Below are 21,907 nucleotides of genomic sequence, written 5' to 3'. Positions count from 1 at the left end.
CTAGCAACTATGGCCACAATGATCATAGAATGGGGCAAAACCAGCGGTGAGATTCAGCGGTTCAGGCAGATTCGGGCGAACCGGTGGTTAAATTGCTGGCTGGCCCCACCCTGGACCTTCCAGGAGTCCCCACGCCCCTGATTTTGCCTCCCAGGTAAGTGCAGGGAGCCCTCCCACCCATGGCTTGTTTTTGCTCATAGGAGGCTGCAGGGAGGCCTACTAGGCCCAAAACGGGGCGCAAGGGGTGCAGTGCCTCCCGCGGCGCATTTTTGCTCACAGGGGGTGTGCAAGAGGCTGAGGGGTGCCTGTCATGCCCCTGGCCACGCCCACCATGGCCACGCCCACCCACCCAGTTATTAGGGCAGAGAACCACTTGTTAAATTATTCGAATCCCACCACTGGGTAAAACTCACTTAACAACTCTCTCACTTAGCAACATAAATATTAGGCTCAGTTGTGATTGTACGGTGAGGCCTATCTGTCTCCTGTCTCCTGTCTAAAACGTATTTTACCTTCTCAACAAGCTTCCAATTGTCGCTCTGCAATCCTTTCACAAAGAAATGGGAATACATCAAAACTGTCCTGAAAAGATTTAAAGGTTTAATCGGTAGCCACAATTGCGCCCCAAGTTTTTGTTGCTAAGTGAGACATTGGCTAAGCTGTGTTTTTGCCCCATTTTACGACCTTTCCTTCCGCAGTTGTTAAGTGAATCACTGCAATTATTAAGTGAATTACACGGTTGTTAAGTGAATCTGGCTTCCCGCTTGATCTTACTTTGCAAAAGGGGATCGAAGAAACCCAAGGACTCTACAACTGTCATAAGTAAAAGGGAAAAAACCAGATCCAGGAAACTACAGACCTATCAGCCTAATCTCAATACCAGGGAAGCTTCTGGAAAAGATAATCAAGCAATGAATCACCGAACACCTAGAAGCAAACAAAGTAATAACCAAAAGCCAACATGGGTTTGTCAGAAACAGATCATGCCAGACTAATCTTATCGCATTCTTTGACAAAGTGACAGAATTAGTGGACCAGAGGAATGCTGTCGATATAATTTACTTGGACTTCAGTAAAGCATTTGATAAAGTAGACCATAACCTACTACTAGATAAAGTAGAAAAATGTGGGTTAGACAGCACCACCACCAGATGGATTCGTAACTGGCTGACCAACCGCACTCAACGTGTAGTCCTCAACGGAACTGCATCTACATGGAGGGAAGTATGCAGTGGAGTACCCCAAGGCTCTGTTTTAGGCCCAGGACTCTTCAACATCTTCATCAATGACTTGGACGAGGGGATAGATGGGGAACTCATCAAATTTGCAGATGACACCAAGCTGGCAGAAATAGCCAACACTCCAGAAGATAGGCTCAAGATACACAAAGATCTTGAGAGACTTGAACATTGGGCGCTATCTAACAAAATGAAATTCAACAGTGAAAAAAGTAAGGTTCTACATTTAGGCCAAAAGAACAAAATGCATAGGTACCGGATATGTGGTACCTTGCTCAATAGTAGTAACTGTGAGAGGGATCTTGGAGTCCAAGTGGATAACCATTTAGATATGAGCCAGCAGTGTGCAGCAGCTGCCAAAAAAGCCAACACAGTTCTGGGCTGCATAAACAGAGGGATAGAATCAAGATCACGTGAAGTGTTAGTGCCACTTTATAATGCCTTGGGAAGGCCATACTTGGAATATTGCATTCAGTTTTGGTCGCCACGATGTAAAAAGAATGTTGAGACTCTGGAAAGAGTGCAGAGAAGAGCAACAAAGATGATGAGGGGATTGGAGGCTAAAACTTATGAAGAACGGTTGCAGGAACTGGGTATGTCTAGTTTAATAAAAAGAAGGACTAGGGGAGACATGATAGCAGTGTTCCAATATCTCAGGGGTTGCCACAAAGAAGAGGGAGTCGGGCTGTTCTCCAAAGCACCTGAGGGTGAACAAGAAGCAATGGGTGGAAACTAATCAAGGAGAGAAGCAATTTAGAACTAAGGAGAAATTTCCTGACAGTCAGAACAATTAATCAATTAATCTTCGGTGTGGTAACTTCAAGAGTCACTTCAAGGGATGGCCATTATTATTATTATTATTATTATTATTATTATTATTATTATTATTATTATTATTATTATTATTATTATTATTATTTATTTGATTTTTACACCGCCCTTCTCCTGAAGGACTCAGGGCGGTGTACAAGATAAAACAATACAATATACAGATTAAAATACCATTTAAAAACTTATTTAAATTAGCCTGAAATTAAAATTTCCATAAACTAAAAACCCCGTTTAAAAATTAATAAAATTTCACATTTAAAAAATCCAATTTAAGCCAGCCCCGCGCGGATAAAAAGATGTGTCTTCAGTTCGCGACGGAATGTCCGAAGGTCAGGTATTTGACGTTCCCTGCTGCAGGTAGTCCATTAGTCAAGGACTACCTGCAGCAGGGAAAACGTATGGAAAAAGAGATCTATTTGTAATCCTTCCAGAAAGGAAGGCGAAGAAACGAAATTATTCAGAAAAAGATTTAGCCTGCCGTCTGTAAGACAGGAAAAGGCAGCCCAATGAATTCCACTTCATGAAATGACAAGTGGTTCGTGGATGAAAAGCGTTTTCAGAGTTGGAAGATTGATACGGGTCTTGGGGGTCACTAATTCAACGTTTCCAACAATGTACAATCTGAAGTTCTGCTAAACACAGACCTTTCCGTTTCTATGAAAACACCCACATGGTCTTGAGCAATCTGCCACATTTTGCACAATTCTATAAACTAGCACCCTTTTGAGGTTTGTTGAGGCTCAAATTCTCAACAGCCAAATTCTGGCCTCTTCATTTAAGCTTGCTGTCATGTTTCTGGATAATCTATGTTAGGTTGTGTTAAGCAGACTCTGTCCCTGTCAGCATGTTACAAGGCAGAGCAGGTCTTCAATCTTGGCAACTTGAAGCCTGGCGGACTTCAACTCCCAGATTTGCTGGCTGGGGAATTCTGGAAGTTGAAGTCCCCCAGGCTTCAAGTTGCCAAGGTTGGAGACCCCTGTTATAAAGGGAACACAACAGTGGTTAGCACTGAAGGATAGTCTTAGAAACTTAGAAACTAAACTTAGAACTCCGCCAACTCCGACAGGACCTCTGTGTTTAACACACAGAATCATCTATTGCAATGTCCTTCCTGTTAAAGACTACTTCAGCTTCAATCGCAATAATACAAGAGCAAACAATAGATTCAAATTTAATGTTAACCGCTTCAATCTCAATTGCAGAAAATATGACTTCTGTAACAGAGTTATCAGTGCTCGGAACGCACTACCTGACTCTGTGGTCTCTTCTCAAAATCCCAAAAACTTCAACCAAAAACTGTCTACTATTGACCTCACCCCATTCCTAAGAGGACTATAAGGGGCGTGCATAAGAGCACAAAAGTGCCTACCGTTCCTGTCCTATTGTTCCCTTTCATTATATCAAATTAATACAATTATTACATACTTTTGCTCATATATATGCTTATATGATATTTTGCTGATTTATGTTGATGCTTGTATATACTGTTGTGACAAAATTAAAAAAAAAATAGTCAGAAAATCCTTCAGAAAAACAGAAGGGACCTTGGAGGTCTTCTAGTCCTACCCGCTCTGCTCATTTCAGACAAACGGCTGGCCAGTCTCTTCTTAAAAACCTCCCGTGATGAAACTCCCACAACTTCCGAAGGCAAGCAAGTTCCACCAATTAATTGTCCTCACTGTTTGGAAATTTCTCCTTCGTTCTATAAAGTAAATCAACAGTACATCTTCCAAAGGATTTCTTGACTGTAAGCTGAATTAATAGTTTTAGAGTGGAGTGATTTGCGCTTGATGGTTTCCTTGCAGAAGTTTCATGACCAAACTGGGTAATGAATGCAGTGTCCTGGGGTCACGTGGTCCCCTTTTGAGACCTTCTGACAAGCAAAGTCAGCAGATTCACTTAGCCACCATGTGACTGACTTAAAAACCGCAGTGATTCGCTTAAAAACCATGGCAAGAAAGGATGGCAAAATTCACTTTCGCTTAGCAACAGAAATTCAGCTGTGGCCGTAAGTCAAGGACCACCCGTATTCTGTTATTCTAACAAGTTTCCCTAAAAGAAGGGAAATATTGAAATGTCTGATCCCACCATTAAACACATCACTGTGAACAAACTGTTGGAAAAACATAGAACTAAGGAGAAATTTTCTGACAATTAGAACAATTACTCAGTGGAACAGCTTGCCACCAGAAGTTGTGGGTGCTCCATCCCTGCAGGTTTCCAAGAAGAGATTGGAAAGCCATTTGTCAGAAATGGTATAGGGTGTCCTGCCTGAGCAGGGGGCTGGGCTAGAAGACCTCCAAGGTCCCTTCCAACTTTGTTATTCTGTAATTCTATTTAAAAAATATTCCAACTCCTCTAAACATACACCAATTTTTCAGGCAGAAGCAGGGCCTCCACGCACCCCACGTAAAAATGGGGTATAGTCTTTATCATAATATAAATCATAAGGCAATCCTTATGATTTATATTGATATATTGACCATCAATTGTGTTGTAAATGTTGTACCTTGATGAAGGTATCTTTTCTTTTATGTACACTGAGAGCATATGCACCAAGACAAATTCCTTGTGTGTCCAATCACACTTGGCCAATAAAAATTCTATTCTATTCTATTCTATTCTAACACAATTGGCATTTGGTTTTTTTGGATCCATAGTCCTGGATTTATGACCATAATGGAATATGTGCATTACGGTCATAAGTTATGACAGGGTGACCTTCATGACTGACACAATGCAATAGCTTTTTTTTTTTTTTTTGCAGCGGTTCAACTCATTTAACAACTGCCTTGCTCAACAATGGAAATTCTGGTCCCAGTTCTGGTCGTAAGTCGAGGGCTACCTGCAGTTGATTAAATTCCTCTGCATAAGCATGATTAGCAATACATCCGTTTGACGGGGCTTGATCATGTGTGGACTTGATCTTTCGGGCCTGACAATCCCCTATTTTATCTGACTCTAATTAACCCCCTCGCTTTGCAAAGAGGGTGGGCGCGAAACGAAATCCATTTGCAACCAGGTTCTCTTTCTAATTAGCCGGAGTAGCGGAAGGTTGCAGAGACACTTCAAGCCAGAAGAATGGAGCAGGATTCGGAAACGTGGGCGTTCGGGAGAGCAAATTCCAAATATAGCTGGCAAACGGGAAATTGGCAGCAGATGCTTCTCCAGCCCCGTTAACTGATCGAAGGTTAGGAAATGAGCAAATATAAGGGAGAGGATTGGGGTAGAAATCTTGCCCGCATTCCGTCCATCCCCCCCCCAACCACCCACCCAAATAACCCTATTTTTGCTAGCTGAGGATTCGGTCAGTCAGTCTACCAAAGAGGTAGCAAATTCCAGCTGGTTGCTTAGGACAGCTCCATCGCTGGAGTTTTTAAGAAGAGACTGGACAGCCAATAATAATAATAATAATAACAACAACAACAACAACAACAACAACAACAATATCAGAGTTGGAAGGGACCTTGGAGGTCTTCTAGTCCAACCCCCTGCCCAGGCAGGAAACTCTACACCATTTCAGACAAATGGCTATCCAACATTTTCTTAAAAATTTCCAGTGTTGGAGCATTTACAACTTCTACAGGCAAGTTGTTCCACTTATTAATTGTTCTAACTGTCAGGAAATTTCTCCTTAGTTCTAAGTTGCTTCTCTCCTTGATTGGTTTTCACCCATTGCTTCTTGTTCTACCCTCAGGTGCTTTGGAGAATTGTTTGACTCCCTCTTCTTTATGGCAACCTCTGAGATATTGGAACACTGCTATCATGTCCCCCCTAGTCCTTTTTATTAAACTAGACATACCCAGTTCTTGCAACCGTTCTTCATATGTTTTAGCCTCCAGTCCCCTCATCATCTTTGTTGCTCTTGTCTGCACTCTTTCTAGAGTCTCAACATCCTTTTTACACCGTGGCGACCAAAACTGAATGCAATATTCCAAGTGTGGCCTTACCAAGGCATTATAAAGTGGTATTAACACATTTGCCTGAAAGTGGTATAGGGTATTCTATTGAGCCATGGGGTTGGCCTAGAAGACCTCCAAGGTCCCTTCCAATTCTGCCGTTCTGCTATTCTGTTATTCTATTGTGGGTGCTCCATCACTGGAGGTTTTTAAGAAGAGAGCATAGGATCTCTTACTTGAGCCAGGGGTTGGACTAGAAGACCTCGAAGGACCCTTCCAACTCTGTCCTTCTGTTATTCCTCTCAGCTAAGAGCTGTATTTGAAATGGCATAAGGACAGTTTTCTCCATGGTGAAAGCTCAGCCTTAAAAAAAAAAAATCAAGAAAGGAAGAAAACCAACTCATTTGAGCTGAGGTGCTGGAGACGGATCCTGTGTATTCCTAGGGTAGAAAAGCAACTGATGCCTGGCTAACAAGCAAGCACCCGAGGGCATTAACACCAGTCATGTCACCGGAAGGCAAAAAATAAATAAATCACAAAACTGCATCTCACACATTTTGACCATGACATGCAAGAGAAATTATGAGAGAAAGCAGTTACGTTGGGAAGAGTCAGTGGAAAAAAGAAAACCGGGCTGCCAAAAAAGACGGCAGCTGGACATCGTCAAAGCTGACACCAGCCACAGCATAACAAAATAACAGAGTTGGAAGAGATCTTCGAGGTCTTCTAGTCCAGGGGTCTCCAACGTTGGCAACTTTAAGCCTGGTGGACTTCAACTCTCAGAATTCCCCCAGCCAGCTTTGCTGGCTGGGGGATTCTGGGAGTTGAAGTCCACCAGGCTTAAAGTTGCCAAGGTTGAAGACCCCTGTTCTAGTCAACTCCCCCACCCCCACCCCACCCACTCAAGCAGGAGACCCTGCACCATTCCAGGCAATGGGCTGCCCAGTCTCTTCTTAAAAGCCTTTCAAAGTTACAATAGCATCAGTGGTGGGTTTCAATTTTTTTTTTACTACCGGTTCTGTGGGTGTGGCTTGGTGGGCGTGGCATGGCTTGGTGGGCGTGGCAGGGGAAGAATACTGCAAAGTCCCCAATCAGCTGGGACTCGGGAGGCAGAGAATAGATGGGGGTGGGCGGGGCCAGCCGGAGGTGGTATTTAACCAGTTCTCCGAACTGCTCAAAATTTCCGCTACCGGTTTGCCAGAACCTGCTGAAACCCACCTCTGAATGGCACTGATAAAACAGACTTATGACCATTTTTTCACACTTTCGACCATTGCACAGCCCCCATGCTCACGTTGATCGACATTCAGGCACTGGGCAACTGACTCATATTTATGACGGTGGCAGTGTCTCTGGGTCACGCGATCCCCTTTTGAGACCTTCTGACGAGCAAAGTCCATGGAGAAGCCATATTCAGATAACAACCGTGTGAGTATCTTCATTAAGAACCGTGATCCACTTAGCCGCTGTGGTAGGAAAGGTTGTTAAATGGGGCAAAATTCATTTAACAGCTGTCTCGTTTAGCAACATACATTTGGGGCTCAATTGTGGTTGTAAGTCATAAGTCCAGCTTCTAAGGAAACATGTAAATCACGGGTCCTCAAACTAGGGCTCCTGGGCAGGATATGTGCAATGAATGTTTGTGTTGCTGCAGAGAGTCTCCCCCTTCGGGGTCTTTTTGTGTGGGTCGGAGGGGGGCAGAAATTCCAACTTGGGGTCTGCTTCAGCCTCCTGGTGTGGGGCTTTGGGTGAAGGCTGGAAGGAAGTGACGCTGGTGGCGAAGAGCCGGAGGGCCTCTTTCCAGTGGGACTACATCATGGCCTGGACCTGGCTGACCATCTCAGCCCGCTGAGCCTTCAGGTGCCTGTACCTGGCCTTGCACTCCCACAGGTCTTCCCTCTGCTTGGAAAGCCTATGCTCCTAGTCCTCAGTGAGGTGCTTCTGCTGAGCCAGATCCAATTTGAACTGAGCTGTTTTGCCAACTCTTTCTCGTGGTGGCCGCTTAGCTCCAACAACTGCTTCCTGTTGGGGCCCTAAAGGGTCCAGGCGGGCAGGCAAGGCGTAGAGGCTCGCAAGGTGCCCCTCAACTTGAGTGACATTGAGTTGCCCACCCAGTCACATGTCCACCTAGCCACGCCCACCCAGCCGGTCATTAGGCAGATCATATTAGTGGTCCGTGGGATTTAAAATTATGAATTTAGTGGCCCCTGAGGTTCGAAAACAGCAGCACCCTGAAGTTGGGTGGGCCGTGGTGGCTCAGGCTGTAAGGAGCCTGTTATTAAAACACAGTAGCCTGCAATTACTGCAGGTTCAAGCCCCACCAGGCCCAAGGTTGACTCAGCCTTCCATCCTTTATAAGGTAGGTAAAATGAGGACCCAGATTGTTGGGGGGGCAATAAGTTGACTTTGTAAATATACAAATAGAATGAGACTATTGCCTTACACACTGTAAGCCGCCCTGAGTCTTCGGAGAAGGGCAGGATATAAATGTAAATAAATAAATAAAAAGTTGGTGACCCCTGCTATGGACAATAGCTTGACTCTTCCTTTGTGGCAGCCCCTCAAATATTGGAAGGCTGCTATCGTGTCACCCCTAGACTTTCTCTTCGTTAACCTAGACATACCCAATTCTTGCAACCATTTTTCATATGGTTTAGCCCCCATTTTTCTTTGTAGCTATAGTTGAAAGCTTACTGAGACCCATTAAAACAGGCTTGGAGCAAATCTGAGATTGACCAATTTGCTCATCCTTATTGCTGGAGGTGGAAACTTACTGATTTGCACCCAGATGCTAAACTACTACCTTGTTTTAAGCTAGCATAAAGCTTCTTCCAAGCCTATATTCACCTCACTGTTTCCTGCCACTCTCTTATTACCGGCCCAAATTCTGCTCACAGCGACTTTGAAGACGTAATTATCTCCCTAATCAAGGTCAAGGAGGAACTGTTTATTAGCTGCGACTGTCGGTTTCAACAAGGTGCAAAGATCTTAGCAAGGTAAGATGCCCCACAGATACAAGACGAGGGGCTCCTTAAAAAAAGAACAGGTAGCCCTTGACATAGCACCATTTGTTTAGTGACCAGGTCACAACCACACTGGACAAATTGACTTCTGGCTGTTTTTCACACTTAACAACTGTTGCAGCATCTGTGAATGGAATTTTGGATGCTTGTCGAGTGGTTCCTATTTATGATGGTTGCAGGGTCGTGTGTGTGTGTGTGTGTGTGTGTGTGTGTGTGTATCATGTGATCCCCTTTTGCAACCCTCTGACAAGAAAAGTCCGTGGGGAAGCAACCCTGTTGGCTAGATAAACAACCTCAGCGGTTCACTTAACAACTGGTCGTAAAGTGGGGCAAAACCAGGGGTGAAATGCTCCTGGTTTGGACCGGATTTGACCGATGGCAATGGGTGGTTCGGAGAACCAGTAGCAAAAATCCCTGCCCCTCCCCCTGCGTGCCCAGCTGAGCCACACGATCATCAGAGTGTTTTTTTTTTTACTTTTAAAAGCATTTTTTTCTTCGGATGAAAAAATGCTTTTAAAAGTAAAAAAAAAAAGCCTCTGAGCAGAGAAAGAAGGAAGGTAGGAAGGAGTACAAACCTGGCACTAGAGGCAGCTTCAGAGGATAATCCAGGGCTGAAAGGAACCTGGAGGTCATCTAGTCCAACCCCGCTCCAACAGGACATTACTAGCGAGTTTCTGTCTTTTGATTCCCCCAGTCACATAGCCACGCCCACCCAGTCACATGACCCACCACCACCACCAAGCCACGCCTACCAAGCCATGCCCACAGAACCGGTAGCAAAAAAAATTTAGATTTCACCCCTGGGCAAAACTCACTAGCTTAGCAACAGAAATTTTGGGCTCCATTATGGTCGTAAGTCGAGGATTACTAACAGAATTCACTTTATATACAGTTCAAACCTACTGAATTCTAAATTTCTGAAAGGGGTTCATCCCTACCTATAGTTCATTTATTAAAAAAAAAAAAACTTCATTGGTGGGCTGTGAAATGGTTCAAATTTTTTGAGGACAAGATTTGAAACATTAAATAATGTTGAGCCTCTGGTGGCTCAACAGACTAAGCAGTCTGTTATTAACAGCAGCTGCTTGCAATTACTGCAAGTTCAAGTCCCACCAGGCCCAAGGTTGACTCAGCCTTCCATCCTTTTATAAGGTAGGTAAAATGAGGATCCAGATTGTTGGGGGCAATAAAAGTTGACTTTGTATATAATATACAAATGGATGAAGACTATTGCTTGACACAGTGTAAGCCGCCCTGAGTCTTCGGAGAAGGGCGGGATATAAATTCAAATAATAATAATAAAAAAATAATCATTATGCCTATTAACCGAACTGTCACAGAAATGACCTCCATTCATTTGAGGGAGTCACTCTGTGAACCAAATCACTCAATCACTGCCCTGAGCATGGAACTAAAATATTTCTGAGAGCCAGTTTGGTCTAGTAGTGAAGTTTGCTGGCTTAGGAACCAGGAAAGGATGAGTTCTAGTCAGGGGTGAAATGTTACCAGTTTGGACCGGTTCGGCCGAACCGGTTGTAATAAAAATTACTGGTTCGGGAAAATCAGTAGTAAAAAAATGCTATGATTCGATTGAACTGGTATTTCTTACAATCAGCTGTGCTGCGCGATTTATATTCGCTAGAAAGCAGGAAATCCTGCACAGCTGTTCCCCCCCCCCGCCACCTTGCTAAGGTTCTACTTACCTTTGAAAAGGCTTCTTAAACTTCCTTTTTCAGTGCTGCGCGATAGCGCCTGTGGTGCACATGTGCGCAAAGTGTGCATTTGGTGTGCGTTTAGTGTGTACTGTGCATGCGCGCACGCAGCAAATTGGTAGCAAAACAAACTGGTAGCAGACGCTGGAGCATTTCGCCCTTGGTTCTAGTTCTGCCTTAGCTATGAAAGCTAAGTGAGTGACTTTGGTTCTAGCTCCACATTAGATGCGAAAGCTAGTTGTGTGACTTTAGGCTAATCACCAGGAGGCAGTGAGTTCTAAGGGACGGTAGACGCAAAGCTGGGTGACTTTGGCCCAATCACTGAGAGATGGTGAGTTCTAATCCCACCTTAGACATCAAAGCCAGTTGGGTGACTTTTTTTTTTTAATTCGCATTTATATCCTGCCCTTCTCCGAAGAGGCACGAAGTGAGGCCTGAAGATGACAAATGAGACTTCGTCGAAACGTCGCCAAGACACTTCCAATTTTACGCGGGAGAAAACCCGAATAACCAAAGACCTACATACAAACACCCGCGAAAACCTCAGAAAACATACATACATAGATACACACACACACACACACACACACACATAATGGCTGGGAAGGCAACTGCAGCCCAGCCACCAAATCTGTTTCAAATCACCTAATTCTGTTAAATGTCAACAGCATTCGGGTTATTTTAAAAGGAGGACAACAGAGCCTTTGGAAGACACCCAAGCCTTTATTTTCTTTTGCAGAAGACGAACCTTTTCTGCAGGAAGTGGAGATGGTGGAGACCTTCTCAGTGGGCCAGGAAAACAGTGGGGAAATTGAGCAGGCAGAAAATTGCTCATTTGGACTGCAACGGAGGCTGTGAGTAACCGGCCAATTTCACAATATTTCTCTCTCTCTCTCTCTCTCTCTCTCTCTCTCGTATATGTTTATTTTATTTTTATTTATTTGTCAATCATATATAAGATAACAGGTAAAAGTATAAACATAATTTAGATACATGAAAAGAGTAAATCCATAATAACAGGGACCTTGGAGGCCTTCTAGTCCAACCCCCTGCCCAGGCAGGAAACCCTACACCATTTCAGACAGATGGCTACCCAACATTTTCTTAAAAATTTCCAGTGTTGGAGCATTTACAACTTCTGCAGGCAAGTTGTTTCACTTATTGATTGTTCTCACTGTCAGGAAATTTCTCCTTAGTTCTAAGTTCCTTAACTCCTTGATGAGTTTCCATCCATTGCTTCTTGTCCTGCCTTCAGGTGTTTTGGAGGATAGTTTGACTCCCTCTTCTTTGTGGCAACCCCTGAGATATTGGAACACTGCTATCATGTCTCCCCTAGTCCTTCTTTTCAATAAGCCAGACAAACCCAGTTCCCTCAATGTTCCTCGTATGCTTTAGTTCCCTTGTCATCTGTCTGCTTACCAATTGTGTGATTATTGTACAGAATGCTACCTTTGCAATCATTTAATACAATACATAATACAATGATGTTGTTAAAATGGCTTACCATGGGAAACAGCACCATGGCGAAGGCCCATCTCTTCCAACAGGAGGTCATCTTTTAGGTGAACCAACTCAAAGATTCAGTGGGTTTAAAGGCTGGATGACAAAACCCTTGGAAATTTCCGTCTCAAGATCTTCAAATCTTAGGAAAGGGGGGGGAAAAAACAGAAAATATGTAAAAACCAAGATCTGGAACTGTGAAATCAGAATGGAAAATCAAAGGAATGATGATCAAAAATTCTGCTTGTGTAAGAAGTGTAATTTTGTCTACCAAAAAAAAATAATCTCCTCCCTCCTTCCCCCATCCCCCCCCCCGACTTCCCAGAGCAAATACAGGGTATCGTATCTAGCAATCATAAACTAAAATATGCTAATTAACATAAACTCCCATCCCTCTTCTTGAACCTCAACTCCCCTTTTCTATAAAAAAGAAGAAAAAGGAAAATATTAATACTAATACAATTACATTCTATTCATTTAAAAACTATTTAGTATTTTGTTATTTCAATCCAATATTTTTTTTAAAACAAACAAACAAACCGTCTCCATTATATATATCTTTCAAAAATAATCTTTCAAATATGCCGATAATTCTACCTTCTCATCTAAGTCCATTAAGTTTAAAGTCAAATCTTCTGTAATAAACAATATCCCATCTAAAGGGTAAGGGTTGGGGGGGAGGAGGGGATGTATGGGGGAAAAATTTTTTATAAAACTTTTTCAATAGAAAAAAAATATCTCACAACTCAACAAACAACTCAAGGAAACTAAGAGCATTTCCACAGTGACAGCATTTTCACATACTGACAAACACACACACACACAGGACTAGACCCAAAGCTGGCCACCATACAGGTAGTCCTTGATTTACGACAATTCTGTCAAAATTTTCCATTGCTAAGTGAGATGTTTGCTAAGTGGGTTTTACCCCATTTTATGACTTTTCTTGCCACCGTTTTTTAAGTGAGCCACTGCAGTTATTATGTTAGCCACACAGCTGTGAAGTACATCTGGCTTCCTTGTTGAATTTGCTTGTCAGAAAAATCACATTTTCCCAGGACATTGCAACAGCAACCGTCATAAACAGGGGTCAGTTGCAAAACATCCGAATTTTGTTTATGTGACTATGGGTATGCTGCAACTATAGTTAAGTGTGAAAAATGGATTCATAAGGCACTTTTCTCAGTGCTGTTTTAACTTCGAGTGGCCACTAAATGAACTGTTGTAAGTGGAGGACTACTGGTAGCTCCAGCGGTGGGATTCAAATAATTTAACAACCGGTTCTCTGCCCTAATGACCAGCTGGGTGGGAGTGGCCATGGTGGGCGTGGCCAGAGGGTGTGACAGGCATTACTTGTCCTCCTGCGTCCCCCTGGGAGCAAAAATGGGCCGTGGGAGGGTGCAATGCCTCCCCCACCCCCCACCTCCCATTTTGGGCCTAGCGGGCTTCCCTGCACTTAACTGGGAGCCAAAATGGGGCGCGTGGGGACTCCTGGAAGAGTCGAGGTGGGAAAGGGTGCGGCCACCCAGAAATCTAACTACCGGTTTGCCCGAACCGGCTGAATCCCATCACTGGGTAGTTCTCAGGTTGCAACTTGTAGGACTCAAAAATAAGGCCTCCATTATACATTATACCCTGTATTCTGTTCTGGGAAGTCTCCGGGGGGTGGGTGGGCGGAGGTGGAAGAGGAAATGGGTGTGGGGGGGAAGGGGGAAGATTATAAATCGATTGAATGCCATTGTACAGGAATAATTGTAGAACTAAATAAGTTGGATTGGTGTAAAGTCGGGGCTGCTCAGCAACCACAACAGATGGGAAAGGGTAGGGAGAGAGGAGTAGAAAGAAAGAAGAAAGTAGGGAGGTAGGTAGGTAGGAAAGAAGGGAGGAGGAAGAAAGGATAGGAGGAGGAGGAGAAGGAAGGGGAGAGGGAGGGTTAGAAAGGATGGACGTGAGAAGCGGGAAGGAGGAGAGGAAGTAGGAAAGCGAGGAGGAGGAAGGATGGGGAAAGTAGAGGAAGGTAGAGAAGGGTGGAAAGGATTAAGGAAGGGAGTGGCGGCTGAGCAGGCCCGATTGAGGATGGATTGTTGGATAAGTGATTAATTTGTTGGAATTATTATGGAAAAAATAAAACCCCTTTTTTTATAAATATAAAAAAAATAAGGCCTCCATTTATGGCCGACATCTTCTTGACTCCAGGCCTATGTTTCTCCCCAGTGAGAGACTGGGGGGAAATGGAGTCAGCCATTTATGGCTTGTATTGCATTGGGGAATATAATGTTATGAGGACCTTCGGTGATGGATGTAGAGACACTACCAAGGGAAAAAGTCAGAAGAGAATCGGCACAGCCCTCAGCTGCCATAATGGGTGGAGAAATAGACTAGAAAGGGACCCACCCTACTTTCTCAGGCTGCAAAAGAGACGCTGGGGGAGCTGTACTTTCAGGCTTGCAAGTTGCTGTCAATGTAGCTTTAGAATAAATTAGGAACTAGCTGGTTTAGCCCACAAGGCCAACATCAATCTTGCAAGTTGGAACGTACAAACCTCCTCTCATCTCCTTTGCAACCTCAAAAACCAGGGAGGGCCCAACTGTTGTTAAAAAGAAGACATGGAAAGATGCTATCCTGAGGAGGAGGGGTGGGAGGAGAAGGAGGAGGAGGAGAAAGGGGGAGGAAGAGGAAGAAGGGGGAGGAAGAGGAGGAAAGGGGAGGAAGAAAAAGAGGAGGGGAAGGAAGAAGCAGAAGAATGAGAAAAAGAAAGAGGAGGAGAAGGAAGAGGAGGAAGGGGGAGGAAGAGGAGGAAGGGGAGGAAGAAAAGGAAGAGAAGGAAGAAGAAGAAGAAGGAGAAGAAGAAGAGGAGGAGGAGGAGGAAGGGGGAGGAAGAGGAGGAAGGGGGAGGAAGAAAGAGGAGGAGAAGGAAGAAGCAGAAGAAGAAGAAGAAGAAAGAGGAGGAGGAGGAAGGGGGAGGAAGAAAAAGAGGAGGAGAAGGAAGAAGCAGAAGAATGAGAAAAAGAAAGAGGAGGAGAAGGAAGAGGAGGAAGGGGGAGGAAGGGGGAGGAAGGAAAAAGAGGAGGAGAAGGAAGAAGAGAAGAAGGAGGCGAAGAAAGAGGAGGAGGAGGGGGAGAGAAGAGGGGAGGAGGAGATAAAGGGGAGGGGAGAAAAATGAGGAAGAGGAGAAAGAGCAGAAGAAGGAGAAAGGGAGAAACACAGCATCACGAGAAGCTTCATTTCCTGAACATTATATGTGAGTAACTTATTCAAACCAGTGGAAGTTACTCATTTCCTCTCGTAACAGAAGAAAAGGGAGGATGAAGTTACACTTCCATTATGGCTAAAACCTTTCTCTACAACCGAGTGAAAGTGTTCCCTGCCAAACTTTAAGAAGCCGTGGAAGCAATCCACCCTGACATTTGCTGACCTACTGACAGCTTCTTTCTGGCTTCCCTTCCTTTCCCTCTTGCTCCAGTGCCCTGCCTTCCTTCCAAAAAACGAACAACAAAGGCAACTCTAGGAGTCGCTTAATACTGCCAGGAGCTGCAGCATCACGAGAACATCTGTGCCGCAGGGAGGTCAAAGTGGGAGAAGGCCTTAAAAGAAGGAGAAACCACAGATACCGGCCAGATGTTGCTCAGTGTCAAGAAAACATTGGAAAACTAAAGTTATTTCACAGAGAATACAACTGTCTGAAACAGGACGATTCTATGCATCATATCCCCCCATTTCTCCCAAGACCACCATGCTGGAGAGACCTTGAATTTCCTTTTTAACAAACCAAGGATAGAGGAAGCCAACAATAACTGGCTTGTTTTATACATCCTGGTTGAGATCAGCATCAATGATATACTGTAATTTAACTGAGGAAAGACTTATGGGAGACATGATTAGCCGTCTTTTATAATAACAATAACAATAACAATAACAATAACAACAACAACAACAACAACAACAACAGAGTTGGAAGGGACCTTGGAGATCTTCTAGTCCAACCCCCTGCCCAGGCAGAAAACCCTACACCATTTCAGACAAATGGTTATCCAAAATTTTCTTAAAAATTTCCAGTGTTGGAGCATTTACAACTTCTGCAGGCAAGTTGTTCCACTTATTGATTGTTCTAACTGTCAGGAAATTTCTCCTTAGTTCTAAGTTGCTTCTCTCCATGATGAGTTTCCACCCATTGCTTCTTGTCCTACCCTCAGGTTCTTTGGAGAACAGCTTGTCTCCCTCTTCTTTGTGGCAACCCCTGAGATATTGGAAGACTGCTATCATGTCTCCCCTAGTCTTTCTTTTTATTAAACTAGACATACCCAGCTCCTGCAAACGTTCTTTATATGTTTTAGCCTCCAGTCCCCTAATCATCTTTGTTGCTCTTCTCTGCACTCTTTCTAACTAGAGACTCAACATCTTTTTTACATGTTTACATTTTGACCTTTGAAGGCTTGCCACAGAGAAGAGGGGTCCCTGAGGACAAGACGAGAAGGAATGGGTGGAAGCCATTCTGACAAGGCGGCCTGGCTCAAGAGAGTAAGAGAGGAGACGGAGAGGAAGAGGTGAGAAGGAGAGAGAGGAGGAGGAGGGTGGGAGGAGGAGGGTGGGAGGAGGAGGAAGAGGAAGAGGAGGAAGGAAGAAGAGGAGGAGGAGGAAGAGAGGGGAGAAAGAGGAGAAAGAGCAGAAGAAGGAGAAAGGGAGAAACACAGCATCACGAGAAGCTTCATTTCCTGTACATTATATGTGAGTAACTTATTCAAACTGGTGGAAGTTACTCATTTCCAATCGTAACAGAAGAAAAGGGAGGATGAGGTTACACTTCCATTATGGCTAAAACCTTTCTCTACAACCGAGTGAAAGTGTTCCCTGCCAAACTTTAAGAAGCCGTGGAAGCAATCCACCCTGACATTTGCTGACCTACTGACAGCTTCTTTCTGGCTTCCCTTCCTTTCCCTCTTGCTCCAGTGCCCTGCCTTCCTTCCAAAAAACGAACAACAAAGGCAACTCTAGGAGTCGCTTAATACTGCCAGGAGCTGCAGCATCACGAGAACATCTGTGCCGCAGGGAGGTCAAAGTGGGAGAAGGCCTTAAAAGAAGGAGAAACCACAGATACCGGCCAGATGTTGCTCAGTGTCAAGAAAACATTGGAAAACTAAAGTTATTTCACAGAGAATACAACTGTCTGAAACAGGACGATTCTATGCATCATATCCCCCCATTTCTCCCAAGACCACCATGCTGGAGAGACCTTGAATTTCCTTTTTAACAAACCAAGGATAGAGGAAGCCAACAATAACTGGCTTGTTTTATACATCCTGGTTGAGATCAGCATCAATGATATACTGTAATTTAACTGAGGAAAGACTTATGGGAGACATGATTAGCCGTCTTTTATAATAACAAAACAATAACAATAACAATAACAACAACAACAACAACAACAACAGAGTTGGAAGGGACCTTGGAGATCTTCTAGTCCAACCCCCTGCCCAGGCAGAAAACCCTACACCATTTCAGACAAATGGTTATCCAAAATTTTCTTAAAAATTTCCAGTGTTGGAGCATTTACAACTTCTGCAGGCAAGTTGTTCCACTTATTGATTGTTCTAACTGTCAGGAAAGTTCTCCTTAGTTCTAAGTTGCTTCTCTCCATGATGAGTTTCCACCCATTGCTTCTTGTCCTACCCTCAGGTTCTTTGGAGAACAGCTTGTCTCCCTCTTCTTTGTGGCAACCCCTGAGATATTGGAAGACTGCTATCATGTCTCCCCTAGTCTTTCTTTTTATTAAACTAGACATACCCAGCTCCTGCAAACGTTCTTTATATGTTTTAGCCTCCAGTCCCCTAATCATCTTTGTTGCTCTTCTCTGCACTCTTTCTAACTAGAGACTCAACATCTTTTTTACATGTTTACATTTTGACCTTTGAAGGCTTGCCACAGAGAAGAGGGGTCCCTGAGGACAAGACGAGAAGGAATGGGTGGAAGCCATTCTGACAAGGCGGCCTGGCTCAAGAGAGTAAGAGAGGAGACGGAGAGGAAGAGGTGAGAAGGAGAGAGAGGGAGAGATGGTGAAGGGTGGGGGGAGAGAGAGTGAGAGGGACAGCAAGAGAGGGGGAGGGAAAGAGAGAGGGGGAGAAAGAGGAGAAAGGGATAGAGGAGAAGGAGAGAAGGAGGAAGGGGGAAAGATGGGGAAATAGAGAGAGGCCAAGGCAGAAAATGATAAATCTCTCTCTCTTTCTATCATGTATCTATCCATCTATCATCCGTGTGTGTGAGTGTGTGTGTCTGAATGCCTAACTAGCTAGCTAACTACAAATATTCTCTTTTATTGATATGCATTTCTCTCATCTGTCTATCTGTATCTCTTTCTCTTTCTCTCTCTTTCTCTATCTGTCTACCATCTATCTATCTATCTATCTATCTATCTATCTATCTATCTATCTATCTATCTATCTTCTTATCCATCCATCCATCCATCCATCCATCCATCTTTCCATCTTTCCATCCATCCATCCATCCATCTATCTATCTATCTATCTATCTATCCATCCATCCATCCATCCATCCATCCATCCATCCATCCATCCATTCATCCATCCATCTATCTTTCTATCATGTATCTATCCATCTATCATCCGTGTGAGTGTGTGTGTGTCTGAATACCTAACTAGTTGTTGTTGTTGTTAGTTGCGAAGTCGTGTCCGACCCATTGCGACCCCATGGACAACGTTCCTCCAGGCCTTCCTATCTACCATCCTCTGGAGTCCATTTAAGCTCACAATGACTGCTTCAGTGACTCCATCCAGCCACCTCGTTCTCTGTCGTCCCCTTCTTCTTTTGCCCTCAATCTTTCCCAGCATTAGGCTCTTCTCCAGTGAGGCCTAACTAGTTAGCTAACTACAAATATTCTCTTTTATTGGTATGCATTTTTCTCATCTGTCTATCTGTATCTCTTTCTCTCTCTCTTTATCTGTCTATCATCTATCCCATCCATCCATCCATCCATCCATCCATCCATCCATCTATCTATCTATCTGTCTATCTGTCTATCTATCTATCTATCTATCTATCTATCTATCTATTCTCTGTATTATCTGTCAGTCTGTTTGTCTCTCTCTCTCTCTTTATCTGTCATAAATCAACCACTACCTGCAATTATATGATCTGGATTAACATCATGATAATTGGATCAATAAGTTTCACTAGGTGTTTTACAGCTACATTTATTTATACCATGTAATTTATTCCCTGTGGCTGCCTCAGCCTTATGGATTGTCCCCCTGAAATTAAATTGGCCTCAACTCTGCCAGCTTTCCAGAAGATTTTAAAGAGGTGGATGTGTTCCTGGACACGAGAGTCAGAGAGTTCGTGATGCAGTTGTTATTTATCCAAATTGATTTGGCTCCTCAGCTGTTGATTATACTTTACGTTATGTTTCTGTATTGTTGGTTTGTTTTTTTTAAACCCTCACGAAAACAAACAAATGAATTACTGAACACATCAATCCAAAGTTCTCACTCGAAGAACAAATGACCAGATTGGAATTATCTCACTTTGGACACATGATGTGAAGGCCCAAATCTGTGGAGAAGACCTCAAAGCTGGGAAAGGTGGAAGGAAAGAGAAGAAGAGGACAACCGGTAAGAGAGGGGATGGGCTCAATGATAGAAGTGGTGAGAGGACCACTGGAAGACCTGAAACACAGGTTTTAGGGTCAGATTCTCTTGGATAAGATCAACCCATGGGGTCACTACAAGTCAACACAGACTTGAAGGCACGCAATGAATCCATCCGTCCGTCCATCAATCGCCCAGCTTTCTTGAAAAGTCCATTATGGAAGGAAAGAGAAGGGGAAGGTGAGTAGAAGGTGGATGGACTCGCTTACAATGAAGAAGAACATATAACAATTGGATGATTTGAAGGATCAGGCTAGAGACAGATCAATAGGGGGAGAAATCTATCTACCTGGTCATTGGATGTTGCCATAACAACCCTGTAAGGTAAGTTGAGCTGAGAGAGCGTCACCCAGTTGGCTTTCATGACAAAGATGGGACTAGAACTCACCATCTCCTGGTGATTGGCCCAAAATTACCCAGCTGGCTTTCCTGCCTAAGGTGGGACTAGAATTCCCTGTCTCCTGCTGATTGGCTCAGAGTTACCCAGCTGGCTTTCATGGCTAACTCAGGACTAGAATTCCCTGTCTCCTGGTAATTGGCCCAAAGTTACCCAGTTGGCTTTCATGTCTAAGGCAGAAAACTTGTGTTTTTGGGGGAAAAATGCACCCATAGTGAAGTACACTGAACAACGGCTGCAAACAATGGTGATAAATCCAATGAGTCACATGACCGACCCACGTAACAGCCCTGATGGGAAAGTCTCAATATGGTCGCAAATCGAGAACTGCCTGCCTTTGATCAGAGAAGCTGAAACGGTTGAGTTGAATCTATTCTCAGCTGCACAAGGGAGGGAATAGAGTAAAAAAACGGCTGGGAAGCCGAGTGGCAGTCAAATTTTAAGCCATTATATGATAATTATTATAATGACAGAGTCCCCCTCAAAGAGGCAGAGATAACCCAATTCATTACGGAACGGAAACCGACAAGATAAACTTTCAAAGCACTTAACACTTCTTCGATGTCATGAAATGTGGAACTAATAAATTATCTCCTTCCTGAGAGAGGAAAATCCTGTTGAGTTCTAGGCGAAGAAAAGTTGTTGAGTTTTTTATTGTAGGCGTGACCAAGATTTCCACGGGGTAACACAGAGATGCTAACGGCATAAATCAGGACGGATTCAGGGACAATTCTGATTTTCACGCTCGGTTCAGCTAGTCCTCAATTTACAACCATTTGTAAGTGACCATGTAAAATCAGTTTAGTGACCATTCCAAGTTTACAGTGGCACTGAAAAAAGGGACATAGGACGGTTTTTCACACTTAACGACCATCTCTGCAACATGATCATATGATCAAAATTCAGACGCTTGGCAAATGACTCATATTCATGATGGTTGCAGTGTCCCAGGGTCACGTGATTCCCCTTTTGCGACCTTCTGAAGTGCAGACTTAATACTACAGCGTTTCACTTAACAACCGTGGCAGAAAAGCTCGTATAGTGGGGCAAAACCCAGTTAACAACTGTCTCGCTTGGCAATATAAACTCTGGGCTCAGTTGGGGATGTAGGTTGAGGATTACTTGCATCCGAAATTCCATCGCTCACCCAGGAAGTACAAGGAAAACTCAATTTTTCCTTGGAAAGATGTATTTATATTTAAACATAAATGTAAATACAAATTATTGAGTTGCCACCATTCATTCAGTGAGTTTTCAAAGTTATAACCGGCAAGATAGACAGCATGCTAGTTCAATAAATCAATAAAAGCACTGGAAAAAGTGATTTGCAACTGGTCCTCGCAATTACGACCGTCATAACACCTCCCATGATCACATGATCCATATTTTGACACCTGATATCCAGCATGTATTAACCAACAGATGTATAATACTCCGGGATCAGTGGATCGCCATTTTTTTTTATTTTATTTTGTCACAACAGTATATATAAGCATAAGCATGAAACAACTATACAACATACAAGCGTATATATAATGAAAGGAAACAATAGGACAGGAACGGTAGGCACTTTTGTGCTCTTATGCACGCCCCTTATAGTCCTCTTAGGAATGGGGCGAGGTCAATGGTAGACAGTTTTTGGTTGAAGT

At 43.6% G+C, this 21,907-nt stretch overlaps 1 protein-coding gene and 1 long non-coding RNA gene across 10 annotated transcripts in view; one reads left to right on the top strand and one right to left on the bottom strand.

Moving 5' to 3' along the window:
* The window catches only part of ADCYAP1R1 (ADCYAP receptor type I), a 187,799-nt gene that overhangs the window by 132,921 nt on the left and 32,971 nt on the right, over nt 1–21,907 (bottom strand). For all 9 annotated transcript variants that reach the window (XM_058181027.1, XM_058181026.1, XM_058181028.1 and 6 more), the window contains exon 2: nt 12,208–12,345. In XM_058181027.1, the coding sequence (XP_058037010.1) occupies nt 12,208–12,258 (51 nt within the window). In that variant the 5' untranslated portion in view covers nt 12,259–12,345. The remainder of the gene's footprint in view (nt 1–12,207; nt 12,346–21,907) is intronic.
* LOC131197238 (uncharacterized) overlaps nt 11,411–21,907 on the top strand; it is a 28,121-nt gene continuing 17,624 nt past the window's right edge. Inside the window, exon 1 of the long non-coding RNA XR_009154916.1 lies at nt 11,411–11,557. This is a non-coding gene — a long non-coding RNA (uncharacterized LOC131197238). The remainder of the gene's footprint in view (nt 11,558–21,907) is intronic.

Source organism: Ahaetulla prasina, chromosome 4 (genome assembly GCF_028640845.1).
Source record: "Ahaetulla prasina isolate Xishuangbanna chromosome 4, ASM2864084v1, whole genome shotgun sequence".
In the NCBI taxonomy this organism is placed as follows: domain Eukaryota; kingdom Metazoa; phylum Chordata; class Lepidosauria; order Squamata; family Colubridae; genus Ahaetulla; species Ahaetulla prasina.
The sequence above is the reverse complement of the archived record's forward strand: the minus strand, read 5'-3'. Positions and strand labels throughout refer to the sequence as shown.